The sequence below is a fragment of the Oncorhynchus mykiss genome, chromosome 4 (genome assembly GCF_057628025.1).
Source record: "Oncorhynchus mykiss isolate SJ-2025 chromosome 4, ASM5762802v1, whole genome shotgun sequence".
NCBI classification, from domain to species: domain Eukaryota; kingdom Metazoa; phylum Chordata; class Actinopteri; order Salmoniformes; family Salmonidae; genus Oncorhynchus; species Oncorhynchus mykiss.
This window is the reverse complement of record NC_143025.1, coordinates 63,115,565-63,131,972: the sequence shown is the minus strand read 5'-3', so window position 1 is coordinate 63,131,972 and position 16,408 is coordinate 63,115,565. Positions and strand designations below refer to the sequence as shown.

The 16,408-nt window shown below is 42.1% G+C and overlaps 1 protein-coding gene across 1 annotated transcript; it reads right to left on the bottom strand.

Moving 5' to 3' along the window:
• Window positions 1-1,830: 1,830 nt before the first annotated feature.
• LOC110522126 (E3 UFM1-protein ligase 1) lies at window positions 1,831-10,238 on the bottom strand. The gene is made up of 19 exons (XM_021600257.3): window positions 9,890-10,238; window positions 9,260-9,405; window positions 9,029-9,057; window positions 8,815-8,912; window positions 8,614-8,728; window positions 8,308-8,438; window positions 8,152-8,210; window positions 7,806-7,952; window positions 7,500-7,675; window positions 7,168-7,347; window positions 6,929-7,055; window positions 6,631-6,753; window positions 5,389-5,509; window positions 4,911-5,077; window positions 4,633-4,763; window positions 4,426-4,506; window positions 2,770-2,855; window positions 2,459-2,639; window positions 1,831-2,200 (listed from the first exon to the last, which is right to left on the bottom strand). Exons 1-19 carry the CDS (start codon window positions 9,964-9,966, stop codon window positions 1,991-1,993), a joined length of 2,385 nt encoding a protein of 794 aa, XP_021455932.3. The 5' UTR covers window positions 9,967-10,238; the 3' UTR covers window positions 1,831-1,990.
• Between the last annotated feature and the right edge of the window lie 6,170 nt (window positions 10,239-16,408).

Genomic DNA, 16,408 nt, shown 5'->3' with positions numbered 1-16,408 from the left:
CTGCTGAAAGGTGAATTCCCCTCCCAGTGGCTGGTGTAAAGCAGACTGAAAAAGGTTTCAGGATTTTGCCTGTGCTTAGCCCTATCCCATTTATTTTTATCCAGAAAAACTCCCCAGTATTGGCCGATGTCAAGCATACCCATAACATGATACAGCCACCACCATGCTTGAAAATGAGGCAGTGTTAGTCAGTGATGTTTCGGATTTGCCCCACACATAGGGCTTTTCATTATTACTTTTGTGCCTTGTTGCATACAATATATATTTTTTGAATACTTTTTATATTTGTGTTCTTTTCCCTCTGTCATTTAGTATATTATTGTGGAGTCACTACAATGTTGTTGATCCATCCTCAGTTCTCTCCAATCACAGCCATTGAACGCTGTTTTAAAATCACCAATGGTTATCTTTGTGCCTGGGTGGTTAAATACGTCACCCACAGCATAATTCTTAACTTGCTTAAAGATATATTCAATGTTATTGTCACCCATCTACCAATCACTGCCATTTTTTATGAGGCTTTCGAAAAGCTCCTTGGTCTTTGTAATTTAATCTGTGCTTGAAATTCAATACCTGACTGAGGGACCTTACAGATGTATTTATGTGGGACAGAGGAAGGATAAATCTTTAAAAATCATGTCAATCCCTTTGTAACTTATGTGATTTGTTAAGGCAAATTTTACTCCTGAACTAATTTAGGCTTGCCTAAACAAAAAGGGGCTGAATATGTATGCAACGACTATATAGACATACACACTTTTGTATTTTTTATTTTAAATTATCTATAAAACATTTGATTGAGAATATTTTGTGTATATTGTTGACAAAAAATGGCCATTAAATCCATTTTAATCCTACTTTGCGACAATAAAATGTGAACAAATCCAAAGGGGCTGAATACTTTTGGAATTTACCACCAATAATTTAAAATAACAGGACCATTTACAACTCTACCACATACAGTATTTCATCATTAATTAATATATTTTTCTAGATTTCTGGTCATTCATTGGCCGTGTTCGAGAACATCAAATCTGCATTTTGGGGAAATTGTGACTGACTGATCTACAAATATACTGAACAAAAATATAAACGCAACATTGAACAATTTCAAATTTGAGTTACAGTTCATAAGAAAATCAGTCAATTGAAATAAATTCATTAGGCCCTAATCTATGGATTTCACTTGACTGGGAATACAGATAACTTACAAAAAAGCTAGGCGCATGGATCAGAAAAACAGTACGACATCTCCTTCGCATAGAGTTGATCAGGCTGTTGATTGCGGCCTGTGGAATGTTGTCCCACTCCTCGCCAAAGGCTGTGCGAAGTAGCCGGATATTGGCAAGGAACTGGAACATGGGGTCATACACATTTATCCAGAGCATCACAAACATGCTCAATGGGTGACATGTCTGGTGAGTATGCAGGCCAGTGAAGAATTTGGACATTTTCAGCTTCCAGGAATTGTGTACAGATCTTTGGGACATGAGGCTCTGCATTGTCATGCTGAAACACGAGGTGATGGCGACTGGTCAGTGGCTCGGCAATGTGCCTCAGTATCTCACCATGGTATCTCACCTGTGCATTCAAATAGCCATCGATAAAATGCAATTATGTTTGTTGTCCATAGCTTATGCCTGCCCATACCATAACCCCACCATGGGGCACTCTGTTCACAACGGTGACATCAGCAAACCGCTCTCCCACACGTGGTCTGCAGTTGAGGCCGGTTGGACATACTGCCATATTCTCACAAACTATGTTGAAGGTGGCTTATGGTAAAGAAGAAATGTGTGTAAAATTTGAGCTAAATAAGTTGTGCCTATGGAACATTTCTGGGATATTTTATTTCAGTTCACGAAACATGGGACCAACACTTTACATGTTGTGTTTTATATTTTTTGTTCAGTGTAATACTGAGTAGCTAGGCGATTTATAAAATCAGAGAGCTGGCAGTTGCCAACTTCAAAGCAGTCAAAGTTGTTATTCACTCTTCAGTCCCAGACGTCTTCTTCTGAGAGAGGACCAGATCCTTTACCTCGCTGGTCAGGGAAACCAGCTCTTTCCGGATGGCCTCTGCCTCATCCCCCGCCTCTGGGTTCTCTCCTTCCCCCTGCTCCTGCTTCTTTCCCTGGCTCTGGCTCACTAACTGCTTAACCACCAGGGCCTGGTAGCCTGTCAGCAGCCTGTGCTGCTCCTGAAACAACAACAACAACCACCACACTCATACAAAACCTTCAGTATGAAGTAAAACTGTCAATTGTAACAGGTCCAAACTTGAGTGCTGCATGAACAAAATACCACCATACAAAAGTGTGTCTCATAGACCTAACATAAAATATCCCAAATACTTACAAGGTGGCAAAAGGACACATCACTAACTATTTCTAGTGTAATAACACTAGCAATATAGCTAGATTATAAATGAGAACCAGGAAGAGAGGGGAGGCAGTACCTCAGAGATGCGGCCAACCAGAGTGCCTATGATCTGGGGGACACAGCGTCCGGGGGCGTGCAGCATGCAGTGGGTGCTGGCCTGGAAGAGCAGCACGCTGGTCAGGTGGAGAATCAGGGCTGGGTCCTCAGTGTCCTTCAGCTGCTCTATCAGAGCCTGCCGGTGCAGGAACAGGGCCTGTCTTAGCGGACAAGAACACGTCAGCCAAGAATGTGTGGCACCTCCAGTCCAGGTCCATGTTTATCGACAGCAGAGTAAAAGCTTGGACTTCATTTTAGGAAAGTCTAAAGCAAGATGATACTGGTTTTTACCTCTCCCTTTTCTTATCTCCCTTCTTCAGCATGAATCCACACACCTCAACCGCAGTTTCTATGTTGGTTAGAAAATCTTCAATCGTCTGAAGAAAATATCAAGTGTTAGAAAACATTTCCATACATACATGAATCAGAACAATCGCAAACATTTATGCTTTATACTAACATCTGCAATAATGTAAACCTCAAACTATTACTTTCTGTATGTTCATTTTACATACACCTTAGCCAAATACATTTAAACTCAGTTTCACAATTCCTGACATTTAATCCTAGTAAAAATTCAATTTTAGGTCAGTTAGGATCGCCACTTCATTTTAAGAATGTGAAATGTCAGAATAATAGTAGAGAGAATGATTTATTTCAGGTTTTATTTCTTTCATCACATTCCCAGTGGGTCAGAAGTGTATATATACTCAATTAGTATTTGGGACAATTGCCTTTAAATTGTTTAACTTGGGTCAAACGTTTTGGGTAGCCTTCCACAAGCTTCCCACAATAAGTAGGGTGAATTTTGGCCCATTCCTCCTGACAAGAGCTGGTGTAACTCAGTCAGGTTTGTAGGCCTCCTTGCTCGCACACACCTTTTCAGTTCCACCCACAAATATTCTATGGGATTGAGGTCAGGGCTTTGTGATGGCCACTCCAATACCTTGACTTCGTTGTCCTTAATCCATTTTGCCACAACTTTGGAAGTATGCTTGGGGTCATTGCCCATTTGGAAGACCCATTTGTGACCAAGCTTTAACTTCCTGACTGATGTCTTGAGATGTTGCTTCACTATATCCACGTAATTTTCCTACCTCATGATTCTATTTTGTGGAGTGCACCAGTCCCTCCTGCAGCAAAGCACGCCCACAACAAGATGCTGCTACCCCCGTGCTTCACGGTTGGGATTGTGTTCTTCGGCTTGCAAGCCTCCCCCCTTTTCCTCCAAACATAACGAAAAGTACGATCTTTGTCCCCATGTGCAGTTGCAAACCGTAGTCTGGCTTTTTAATGGCGGTTTTGGAGCAGTGGCGGCTTCCTTGCTGAGCGGCCTTTCAGTTAATGTCGATATAGGACTTGTTTTACTGTGGATATAGATACTTTTGTACCGGTTTAATCCAGCATCTTCACAAGGTCCTTTGCTGTTCTGGGATTGATTTGCACTTTTCGGCACCAAAGTACATTAATCTCTAGGAGACAGAACGAGTCTCCTTCCTGAGCGGTATGAAGGCTGCGTGGTACCATGGTGTTTAGACTTGCGTACTATTGTTTGTACAGATGAATGTGGTACCTTAAGGCAATTGGAAATTGATCCCAAGTATGAACCAGACTTGTGGTCTACAATTTTTTTTCTGAGGTAGGTCTTGGCTGATTTCTTTTTATTTTCCCATGATGTCAAGCAAAGAGGCACTGAGTTTGAAGGTAGGCCTTAAAATACATCCACAGGTACACCTCCAATTGACTCAAATGATGTCAATTAGCCTATCAGAAGCTTCTAAAGCCATGACAATAATCTGTCTGTAAACAATTGTTGGAAAAATTACTTGTCCTAACCAACTTGCCAAAACTATAGTTTGTTAACAAGAAATGTGTGGAATGGTTGAAAAACAAGTTAATGACTCCAACCTAAGTGTATGTAAACTTCCCAATTCAAATGTAACTGACCTTTCCATTGAGACTGTTGTGCACCTTCATAAGAGGTCCTTTGGTTTCCTCTGGTAATTTCCCTAATATCTTCACTCTCACCTAAAGACAGAGATACACAGTGATTTATGGGAATGTACAGTACACATTCACAAAGCCTAACTGAATAACACAACCCAAACTAACAGGAATGAGCAGGTATGGAATGAGAAGGCTGAGAGAACTAACTTCGTTGGTGATAGAGCTGGGATTCTCTGCAGACATCATCAATTCAGCCGCCATGAAATTCACCAGGATGTTGGTGACGTCTGTGCACACAGTCTTCAGGACGTGCTTGGCAATGAGGACCTGAGTCTCATCTGCGGGGTTCAAATATCTCAGTTGATGTTCATTCTGGGATGATGTGTTTTATGTGGATGATATGTTTAATGTGTTGGTGGTGAGGACGACCTCTACTTCTGAGGGGGGGGGGGGGGGGGGGGGGGGGGTCAAATAAAGCAGGTTACCAGAGAAGAGCTTAGTCCCTTTCTCAAAAAGTCTGATGTTGTTGTACAGGTTGGAGAGCTCCTCCTGGAAGTCTTTCACACTTCTCTTCTTGGTCATCCCGGTCGTGGAGACAGTGGAGGACATGAACACAGTCCGAACCACCTCCTGGTAGGTCTTTGTCAAAGGCCTGCAGACAGTAAGACTCTTACATGTTGAAAAATGTATATATATTTTTTTACGTTATTTAACTAGGCAAGTCAGTTAAGAACAAATTCTTATTTACAATGACAGCCTAATGGGGAACTGCGTTGTTCAGGGGCAGAAGGACAGATTTTTTACCTTGTCAGCTCGGGGATTCGATCTAGCAACCTTTCGGTTGCGGCCCAACGCCCTAACCACTAGGCTACCTGCCGCCATTGATACACAATGTTCCTTTTGTCTGTGGAGCGTGGGGGTAAATCCATTGTGCTCCAAAGTGATTTTGACTGGGACCCTTACCTTACTAAATGTTCTGCCAACTCGGAGAGGATTTCTTCAGGGCAGTCGCACACTTGCCCTTCTAGGACAGCTGCGATTTCCTCCAGGGACATGAAGGGAACTTCAGTCGGTTTGTTACGATCTGCAACAGAGTAAAAATAAAATATAATTGGTCTCATGGGGTTACCTTTGTCTTACGCTAATAGACTTAGGCACCCAGGGGAGCCATCTCTTCCAACACAACCGGTAACGTGTTGCTACGTAGAACTGCCTCACCGAACAAACAATGTAATAGTGTACATTCATTGAAATAAGGTTTTACTGTGCTACATAGTGAATTCAGTATGGAAGAGGCTACATAATGACCGTAGTCATACTGTTAGAGCCATTTTGTATGTGGAAAGAAAATGTATTAGAAGATATTTGGTTGATTTGTAATTGAATAGAAATGCTTGTCATGGGGAAACTCCCTTATTGTTATGACACCTAGTGTCCTATTGTGGGTTTCCCTGTAGAAAAGCATATAAAATGGTTATGGGGAAAGATGGCATCAGGAACAATAATTAGGACAGGTGTGCAGCCCCATAGAGAATGACAGAGGACTAGTGGCCAAAAGGCCATTTTAGCATGTGCATTGAGCGCTCCCACCATTTTCATGTAGTCAACTGGGTGGGACTCCTGATGACCTTATTGGAGTCATGTCCAACCGGGCCATCAGGAGGGATCAGCCAATCGTGAAGATGGAGATTGCCTCAAAAAGGCGCTGCCCGTGCCCTCACAGATTCTGTGTGGCAACTCTGGACAATGTCATTGTGAGAAATAAATATAATTTAACTGCAATCAAGAACTCTTTAGTATCATCTATGGATACGAGTATAACCAAGTCTGTATTTGGCGTGTAAGGAAGTGGGCTTTTTGAACTTTAGGAACCGTCGCCACCACATTAGTAAAATACTTTTTAGATACAGGGACGGTATCGAAATGGAAATATGGACAACACAACGTAAGAACATTCATCTGAAAATGTTTGCGCTGCATTGAATCAAAACTTTGTTGAACAACAGAATGCAGAGCTTGGATCGCCGTGGAGAGAGGCTTCGTGACAAGTATTAAATGCACTGCCTATTGATCAATCTCATTGTGAGTAATAAATACATCTGCAATCAAGAACCGTCAAGTATCATCTATGGAAACGCAAATAACATTGGCGTCTAAGGAAGTGGCCTTCTTTTTAACTCTAGGAACCTTAGCCACTACAAATACTTTGTGGGGTGACTGCCGCCTCCTCATCACTGTCGTCGTCCCTCCTGCCCTTCTTCTTGGTTTTGCGTATCCTGACCTCTCTGGCATTGCATCCTCCACCACCTCCTTTACAGCCACTGCCCTCTAGGAAGCAAAACAAGAACAGTCAACCAATGAAATAATAACAGGGAACTAAACAGGGATCAAATCTCAAACCACCTGGCAGGAAATACTTAGGCTGAAAAGAGTTTACAGCCCATGTCTAGTTGATAACCTAACAGACATTTTAGGGATTACAAAGAGGCCTGGCCTGTACTACCTGTAGTCTTTTTCCTCCTCTCCGCCTCCCTTTTTTCCTTTTTGGAAGGTGCTGTGTTTTCTGTCATCATATGGCCTTGCTTGAGATCGTCTTCCGTTATCAGGAAAACAGGGTTGTTCTTGACTTCCTGAAAGAGAACAGCATTGAATTGATGGAGAGGAGACACAGCTATATGTCCCTATCAAAAGACAATCCCAGTTTTGGCCCATCAGGGCAACTTCATGACAGGTGTGTTTTACCTTAAGGGCTTTATGCTGCATGGCCTCATCAAAGAGAGAGAGACAGTTGCTGATGAACTTCTCGCTGACCACCACAGTGTCGCCCAGGATCCTGGCAGTTGACTGCACGTTGGTCTTTCTCATGGCCTCGTTGATTATAATGCCAACATCCTCCATGGACAGACAGCTGGGCAGAATGGGCTACATGTCAAAAATGGGAGAGAACATCGGATATTTAAAGTGAGCAAGGCTGAGTAACTCAAGTGAAGATTATTATATTAAAGCAAAGACATTTTGCAATATATTAATTGGTGCTTTGGCAGAAAATGAAGTACAGGAAGGTTTGTATGGACCTGCACATCTGTCCATGTGGCAGAGTTGACAGCCTCCTCCACGGAGGCCTCCACCTGTTCTACTAGGGCCTGGCCAACACAGGCCGCCCTGAGGAACAGCAGCTTGCTGGACTTGAAACGTTTCTTGATATAGCTCACTGGGTCAGGGATGCCAAGTCTGATCAAGGCATCAAACTCTGCGTGGCGGGAACAGAGGGAACGTTTTAGGGTACAATTCACATTTTAGGCAGACCTACAGTACGGAAATTACAAAAAAATAAATATTGCAACCAATAATCTTAATCTTAATAATCTAGGTTAGAGGACCTAAGTATCCATTCTGCTTGAGGAAGGAGTCCACCCAGGTGTTCTGTGTTTTGGAGTAGATGTCAGGGATGTACACAGCCTTGTCCTGCCGGCCCCCCACCACAGTGCCTTTCAGACGGCCAGTATTCACCAGCTCCTCCAAAACAGCTGGGCAACAATGGACCAAGATGAAAAGTTAGTTGAACGACAGCGTGACATAAGTGCATGTTTGATTAGGCCTACTCCAAACATTGGTTGATCTGTGTGTTCATATACACTACAAACCATTATACACAATCGTATAGTGCTGACAATATTCTAACAGTGGGGTTTGAATTTTAACACAACAGAAAGAATAGCTACTTACAGTAGAGAAGATGTTCCTGAAAACCATAGACGCCAATCACGTTACTGACTGGTGTTGGCCTACACAAGGAGATCAAATTCATTCATTATTAGGAGCAGGGAGGGAAGACAGTATTGGATTAAAAGCAAGGGAAGAAAGGATTTGGATGAAACCTACCGAGTCACTGCACTAAAAAGCCCACGGATGCGAGCTCTGTGGCGAGACACGAACGCAGGGGTGAATAAGACTCCCCTGTTGTACTCATCCATCTGGCCTTGGATGACTTTCCCAAGGCGCTTCGACAGCTCCTAGGATACAAAGTGGTTAACAGATAATAGCTATGTACAGGTCCACAAATGCACCTCAAGCTGAAAGCCCAAGCCAAAAGCCCAAGCACAGATACACTACTGAAAGGATACATTATTAATTGCACATAGTTTGAGGACGGTATTGGTAAAGATACAGAGGTGGCTCATTACTCACCTCAGTCAGAAAATCCCCCGGAAGGTCATAGTTTTTACATAGTTCTGGGATGTTCACCAAGCCAGCTTCTTGTAGTTTATCGTTCACCTCCTCAGACACACGATTCAGGTAGTTTCTAGAAGAAATCAGAACAAATCTGTTACCCTAGTAGTTGACAGTACAACAATGAAAAACACATAATGTGGAAAAAGTCCTACTCACTCGTCAATAAGCTGCCCCAGCACCAGTTGAACACTTTTATCAGATCTTGCAATGTCATTTGCTCTGGCCTCAACATGAACCCAATCAACATTGATAATCTGTATACAAAAAAATAATATATTATATATAAAAAGTGTCTTTAGACAATATGGTAAGTGAAATAAAACAGCTACAGTGCTGCACACTAGCAGAAGGAATCAGTAGTAATGCACACCTTTTGTAGGTCCACAATGTTGACCCGACCTTTGGAAAGCAAAAACACAAGATAAAAAATTTTAAAAAACACATATCACCATATTTTCCATACATTTTTGTCCATGTCAATTAATGCAGGTGTATGATAACCCTTGAACATCTATGCAGCCATGACCTGAGATGAATGAGTGCAACACTTGTTTGAAGACTGAGGCATTGGAATCAGAAGGTGGTCTAGGAGCCAACTGACCTCCATGGATGTAGAGCTCATCCCGTATCTCCCTACTGATCTGGGATGGGGTGATGTACTCCTTGCCATCAAGTGTGTGTACCACATCCAACTTCTTCTCTGCAACGAGCTTGGCAACGATTTCAATGCAGTTTCTCTCTGACAACCTGGGAAGGATTTCCAGTAGAAGAGGCATTTACACACAGAGACCCTAGAAATCAGTTCTATATCTAATTCTACCAATTTAAAAGATATTTGGGTCCCCTGATACCGCGTATCAATGGCTTGCTCTAGCAGCAGTTTCCCAAAGGGCCAGGTTATGTTATGGTTTGGAAACTGTGGTAATACAAGATTAGTCCAGCTAAAAAAACACTGCTGCAGGAAGCCCCCTTTCGGGCACAGATAGCTAGCGACTAGTATAGCTGTCCTGTCTAAGTTGGTTCAGCCAGCAGTTCGGCCCACCATAGCTAACGTTAGATCCTAATCCTTAGCTAGCCAAAGTAGTTCATTTGCTAGTTTCACGTTAATAAGTTAGCAGCCAATACGCATTGTTGTGCTTTGCGATTTAGCTAGTCAACAATGGAGTTAGCTAGCCAAATAGCTAGGACTGTGGTTATAGATAGCTATTTGGCACTAGCCAGCTGGCATTACCTCTGCACTGTGTCAGCAAACTGTGCTCTCTGAAAATCCGCTGCCAGACGTCTGATTTCTTCCCAGGCAGCTGCCATCGTATTTGTTGGCTTCTCAAACTGTTCGAAGGTATAACTGTTTTAGTACAGCTTTGCATGGAGGTAAACTTCAGCTCTTTGACTAATGTTATATTGCCACTACTAGCTAAAGCATGTTGTACAAAGTACAGCTAGCAGGCTAGTGAGCCACAAAAGCCACACGTCAACATAACCGTAACGTAGTACGGAAAGCATGGGAGTCCAAAAAACACCACCATTTATTCCACCCCTTTTTCCCGCCACACCTCCTCCTTCCTTGCTCGTGACGTCACGGAATTCAATTCAGTAGCATCATCATCTGACAGCTGCACAACACATCTTTGGGAAAACATCAAACACACATTATAGAGTCACACAAAAACACAATTCTAGTTTGTGAATTTCACTGATTCACACATTTATTATCAAAATAGCCTAATTTCATAAAAACTGCTTGAGAGCGGGAAATCAAATCAAATTTTATTGGTCACATACACATGGTTAGCAGATGTTAATGCGAGTGTAGCGAAATGCTTGTGCTTCTAGCTCCGACTATGCAGTAATATCTAACAAGTAATCTAACAAATTCACAACTATCTTATACACACAAATGTAAAGGGGTGAATAAAAATATGTACATATAAATATATGGATGAGCGATGGCGTGCGGCATAGACAAGTTATTTTATTTGACCTTTATTTAACTAGGCAAGTCAGTTAAGAACAAATTCTTATTTTCAATGATGGCCTGGGAACAGTGGGTTAACTGCCTGTTCAGGGGCAGAACGACAGATTTGTACCTTGTCAGCTCGGGGATTTGAACTTGAAACCTTCCGATTACTAGTCCAACGCTCTTACCACTAGGAATACAGTATACACATATGAGATGAGTAACACAGGATATGTAAACATTATTAAAGTGCCGTTATTTAAAGTGACTAGTGATACCTTTATTAAGTCCATTATTTAAGTGGCCAGAGATTTGAGTCTGTATGTTGGCAGCGGCTTCTCTATGTTAGTGATGGCTGTTTAACAGTCTGATGGCCTTGATAGAAGCTGTTTTTCAGTCTCTCGGTCCCAGCTTTGATGCACCTGTAGTGACCTCGCCTTCTGGATGATAGCGGGGTGAACATGCAGTGGCTCGGGTGGTTGTTGTCTTTGATGATCTTTTTGGCCTTCCTGTGACATCGGGTGGTGTAGGTGTCGTGGAGGGCAGGTAGTTTGCCCCAGGTGATGCGTTGTGCAGACCCTCTGGAGAGCATTGCGGTTGAGGGTGGACCATTTCAGTTTGTCTGTGATGTTTATGCCGAGGAACTTAAAACGTTCCACCTTCTCCACTACTGTCCCGTCAATGTGGATGGGGGGGGGGGGGGGGGGGGGGGGGGGGGGGGGGGGTGCTCCCTCTGCTGTTTCCTGAAGTCCATGATCATCTTATTTGTTTTGTTGACGTTGAGTGAGAGGTTGTTTTCCTGACACCACACTACGAGGGCCCTCACCTCCTCCCTGTAAGCTGTCTCATCGTTGTTGGTAAATCAGGCCTACCACTGTAGTGTCGTCTGCAAACTTGATGATTGAGTTGGAAGCGTGAATGGCCACGCAGTCGTGGGTGAACAGGGAGTACAGGAGAGGGCTGAGAACGCACCCTTGTGGGGCCCCAATGTTGAGGAACAGCGGGGTGGAGATGTTGTTTCCTAACTTCACCACCTGGAGGTGGCCCGTCAGAAAGTCCAGCAAATGCAATCTTTCTACAAAAGCTTTCTAACAAATTTGATTATCCATTGTTGTAAATTGCTCACTGGAAACCAGCCTATGAAACAAATTGGCTTATTGAAAGACTAAATGAATTACTTCTATGCAATAGTGTAGCCTACACTATTAGAAAAAAATGCATGGTGGAAAAAGTACTCAATTCTCCTACTTGAGTAAAAGTAAAGATACATTTATAGAAAATGACTCAAGTAAAAGTGAAAATCATCCAGCAAAATACTACCTGAGTAAAAGTCTAATAGTATTTGGTTTTAAATATACTTAAGTATCAAAAGTAAATGTAGTTGCTAAAATGTACTTAAGTATCAAAAGTAAAAATAATGACAAATTCCAAAGATAGCCAGGGTCACACTTCAACTCTCAGACATAATTTACAAACAAAGCATGTGTTTAGTGAGTCTGCCAGATAAGAAGCAGTAGGGATGTTCTCTTGTTACGTGTGCGGTTTGGACAATTTTCTGTCCTGCTAAGCATTCAAGATGTTATAATTACTTTTGGGTGTCAGGGAAAAATGTATGGAGTAAAAAGTACATCATTTTCTTTAGGAATGTAGTGAAGTAAAATTAGTCAAAAATATAAATAGTAAAGATACATTAAAAAAATGACTTACGTAGTAATTTAAAGTATTTTTACTTAAGTACTTTACACCACTGAAAAAAAGCTATCTACAATTAAAGGGTTCTTCAGCTGTCCCCATAGGAGAACCTTTTGAGGAACTATTTTTGATTCCAGATAGAACCCTTTTGGTTGCAGGTATAACTCTTTTGGGTTCCCTTTCCACAAAGGGTTCTACCTGGAACCAAAAAGGGTTCTCCTACAGGAACAACACCTACAGGAACAACCCTTTTGGAACATATTTTTCTAAGAGTGTACAGAAGAGATTACAAGGATGGAAATGTTGCTGAAAAACAGATAGAGATCTACCTGTGACTGAGCACCCTTTGCCCTTCCACTCGGCAAGTGCCTTTTTGGGTGGTGGTATATAATATATTTGTTCGTTGTTGTTCTGAACCCACGTCACGTCGTCAAGCTCGCCACCCCCAACCCATCGGTTGGTTGCACCCTCACTTTTAGTCTATGGTTGCGCATGTTGGTCTACTCTGCAGCTCGCACACGATAGGTTGCGGCTATTCCGCGGACTGCCCACGGAGATTGCGCGCGCCCGGTATTCAAACACGCATGTCTTGAGATGCGTGAGTGTGTGTAGGAATAAACGACCTATTTAAAATATAATATCAACAGTACTGCTACAGCAGCTGCAGCTATCATTTGATTAACACTTGATTTACATCATAATCAATATTCGGTCTGTCTTGGTTGGCTGATACGCGCAGCTGAGAGAGGCAGAAAGACAGATGAGCAGCAGAGAGGCAATAAACGGAATTCTTCCGCTGCTCGATTGGTGATTTCATACGACCACCCAGAGAGGACATATGAATAAATAAAACATATTTGGGAGATCACAATTTAATTATCTCATGATCACTACATAACAAAAAGTCTTACATATGAAACAGCCCACAAGGCAGAATCCTGATTCATCAGGCTGCGGCTGCTATTGAATCTGATCTTTCTGCTAAAACTAGAGCTCACCCACTCTGGATTATATGCATCAGTCTATAAAGTTGATAACTAATCTGCCTGCAAGGAGCATTAACTATGAAACAGCATTACACGGCAGCATCCTGATTATGAGTGTGAGGATGAAATGGAATCTGATCAGCCTGTCTGGAATGGAGCTCACCCACTGCAAATTTAAATATTATCCACAAAACATTTTGGGGCCCCCGAGAGGTACAACGATCTAAGGCACTGCATCTCAGTGCTAGAGGCATCACTATAGACACCATAGTTCGAATCCAGGCTGTATCACATCCAGGTGTGATTGGGAGTCCCATAGGGCGGCGCAGAACTGGCCCAGCTTCGTTAGAGTTTGGCCGGGGTAGGCCGTCATTGTAAATAAGCATTTGTTCTCAACTGACTGGCCTAGTTAAATAAAGGTAAACAAAAGTGTCCCTTATAATTATACACATCAGTTATGCAGCATAGATAACACGCTAGCTTGCTAGCTAACAAGACTGCCTAGCTAATCAGCTAGCTCACAATACTAGCCAAGTTAACTGCGTTATTCCTTGCATGCGATTGGCTGTGGTCTTGGGGGCGACACGCAGCCTGGGAGACAGTGCTGCCTGTCAGGCATGTTCAGGACCCCACAAGCGCATTATGATCAATGCAGCCACAGGGCTCCTTGATGAGTGGTTTATCGTGCATCTGAGCGAATGATTGGCTTATGTGTGGTACTTTTGTTATGTCGTGATCACAACAAAACTATCTTGTGATCGGGACAAATATTTTGTTGTGTAGTGATCATGAGATAAATAAGTCATGATCTTGACATAAGGTATTTTTTTTATGTTTTATTCATATTTCCTCTCTGGACTTCCATACTTTCAAGACAACTTGGAACTCTGAAGATCTTATACATTTTGTTCTGTGAGATAATATCAGTCAGTTAAGGTCATATGACCTTTATGAATTACGAAGCCTTTATGTCCTTTAAAAAAATTACACAAATGCTTAAAATTCCCCAAAACTGACATTCGGGTGATTGTCTCATAGAACGAAACATATATGATTGAATCCCTTTCCTGCAGTCAAATTACCAAATCCCCCCGCAATGTCCTCATGGGTGGAATGTTATATATATTTTTCATTATTAATAAACTTATTTTTTTTACGCAGCAAATCCAGTGTTTCTATGTCAAATGGTTTTGTTATATTTCAGTTCTGTCATGTATATAAAGTATAATATTGGGATGCAAACTCAAAATGTAATATATTTCAACTCTATATCTGACATGGTAGGTGCCTTCTTTTTTTTTAAGCCCATAACCATGTGTGGGAGGTTTATACTTTTGTTTCAAAGTAGATTTATGTGACTCTGATTTATCCCGCTTCCGTAAAAGGGTAAGCCTGTGTTGAACACAGACCTTATTTTCCCATAGGCTTTGTCCAATGAACCATGGCGGAGTAAGTGCCTACAAAAAGAGTAGTTTGTGGTGATGAGGGGTGTTGTCCAAAACAAAGTCATCAGCGATTGGATCATTTCTAATCAATCAGAGTAACAAAGCCAATAACGAATTTTCTAAATGCTGCATCTAAATGTTCTGGCCCAACCAATCAGTTTCTGGGACCAATCAGAACAGTTAGAATGTGTTTGCGTTCTAGAAATCGTTGGGGAAGTACTCAGATCCAGACTCAACGCAGAGAAGAAACTAATGTCCGTGGGAGTGGCGTAGCGTTTGGCCGGAGCAAGGAGCCTGGGTACCTATGCAAGCATCTACGACCCAACTTCATCCTTTCTTTAGTTGGCAGTTACACGTGTGTCAGTAGCAGCAACAGAGGTAGTCGACTCTAGCTAACCACCATATCGGCTATTGCCGCGTTCATGTGATATTCGGAACTAGGAAACTCTGAAACGTACGACTTGCTAACTGGTTGAATGGGGCATGTGGGGGAGGGGGGGGGGGGGGGGGTCATTTTGAGCAGCTGCCCCTCAAAAGTCTGTGCACGGCCCTGCTTAAAACCTCTTGTGCCTAGGGGGCAGTATTTTCATTTTTGGATAAATAACATTCCCAAAGTAAACGGGATATTTTGTCAGGACAAGATGCTAGAATATGCATATAATTGATACATATAATTATGTTGAAGAATACTCGTAAGCGGCTACATTGTGTAAATGGTCACCTGATGGCTCTCAGAGTGATTCTCACGTAAAATACAGAGGTAGCCATTTTTCCAATCGGTCCTACTGAAAAACCAATTGTCCCGGTGGATATATTATCGAATAGATATTTGAAAAACACCTTGAGGATTGAGTATAAACAACGTTTGCCATGTTTCTGTCGATATTATGGAGCTAATTTGGAAAAAAATTTGGCGTTGTCGTGACCAAATTTTCCAGTCGATTTCTCAGCCAAACGTGAAGAACAAACGTAGCTATTTCGCCTGCAAAAATAATATTTTTGGAAAAAAGGAACATTAGCTATTTAACTGGTAGTCTCGTGAGTGAAAACATCCGAAGCTCATCAAAGGTAAACGATTTAATTTGATTGCTTTTCTGATTTTCGTGACCAAGTTACCTGCTGCTAGCTGGACATTTTGCTATGCTAGGCTATCGATAAACGTACACAAATGCTTGTCTTGCTTTGGCTGTAAAGCATATTTTGAAAATTTGAGATGACAGGGTGATTAACAAAAGGCTAAGCTGTGTCTCAATATATTTCACTTGTGATTTTCATGAATAGGAATATTTTCTAGTAATATTTATGTCTGTTGCGTTATGCTAATTAGTGTCAGTCGATGATTACGCTCCCAGATCCGGGATGGGGTGTCACTAGAGGTTAACATATTCCAAAAGGATGTGTCCTGGTTATCACACAAACGAGACCAGGCTATGTTTCATGAGATACAGAAAGGAATCCTGCCTGATGAAGACCCTCAGGTCGAAACGTTATAAAATCACCTAGGAGCATGAGCAACAGTGCACAGCGTTTTCCTTTCTGTTTTCCATGAGTTGGCCTACAACTTCCACACCTGCAGAAAGTACCTGGATGGCGTATGTTCTTCAGCTTTTGTATACGTTTTGTGAGATACCATAACATCGAACCACAACATTGCAGAAGCAAATGAGCCG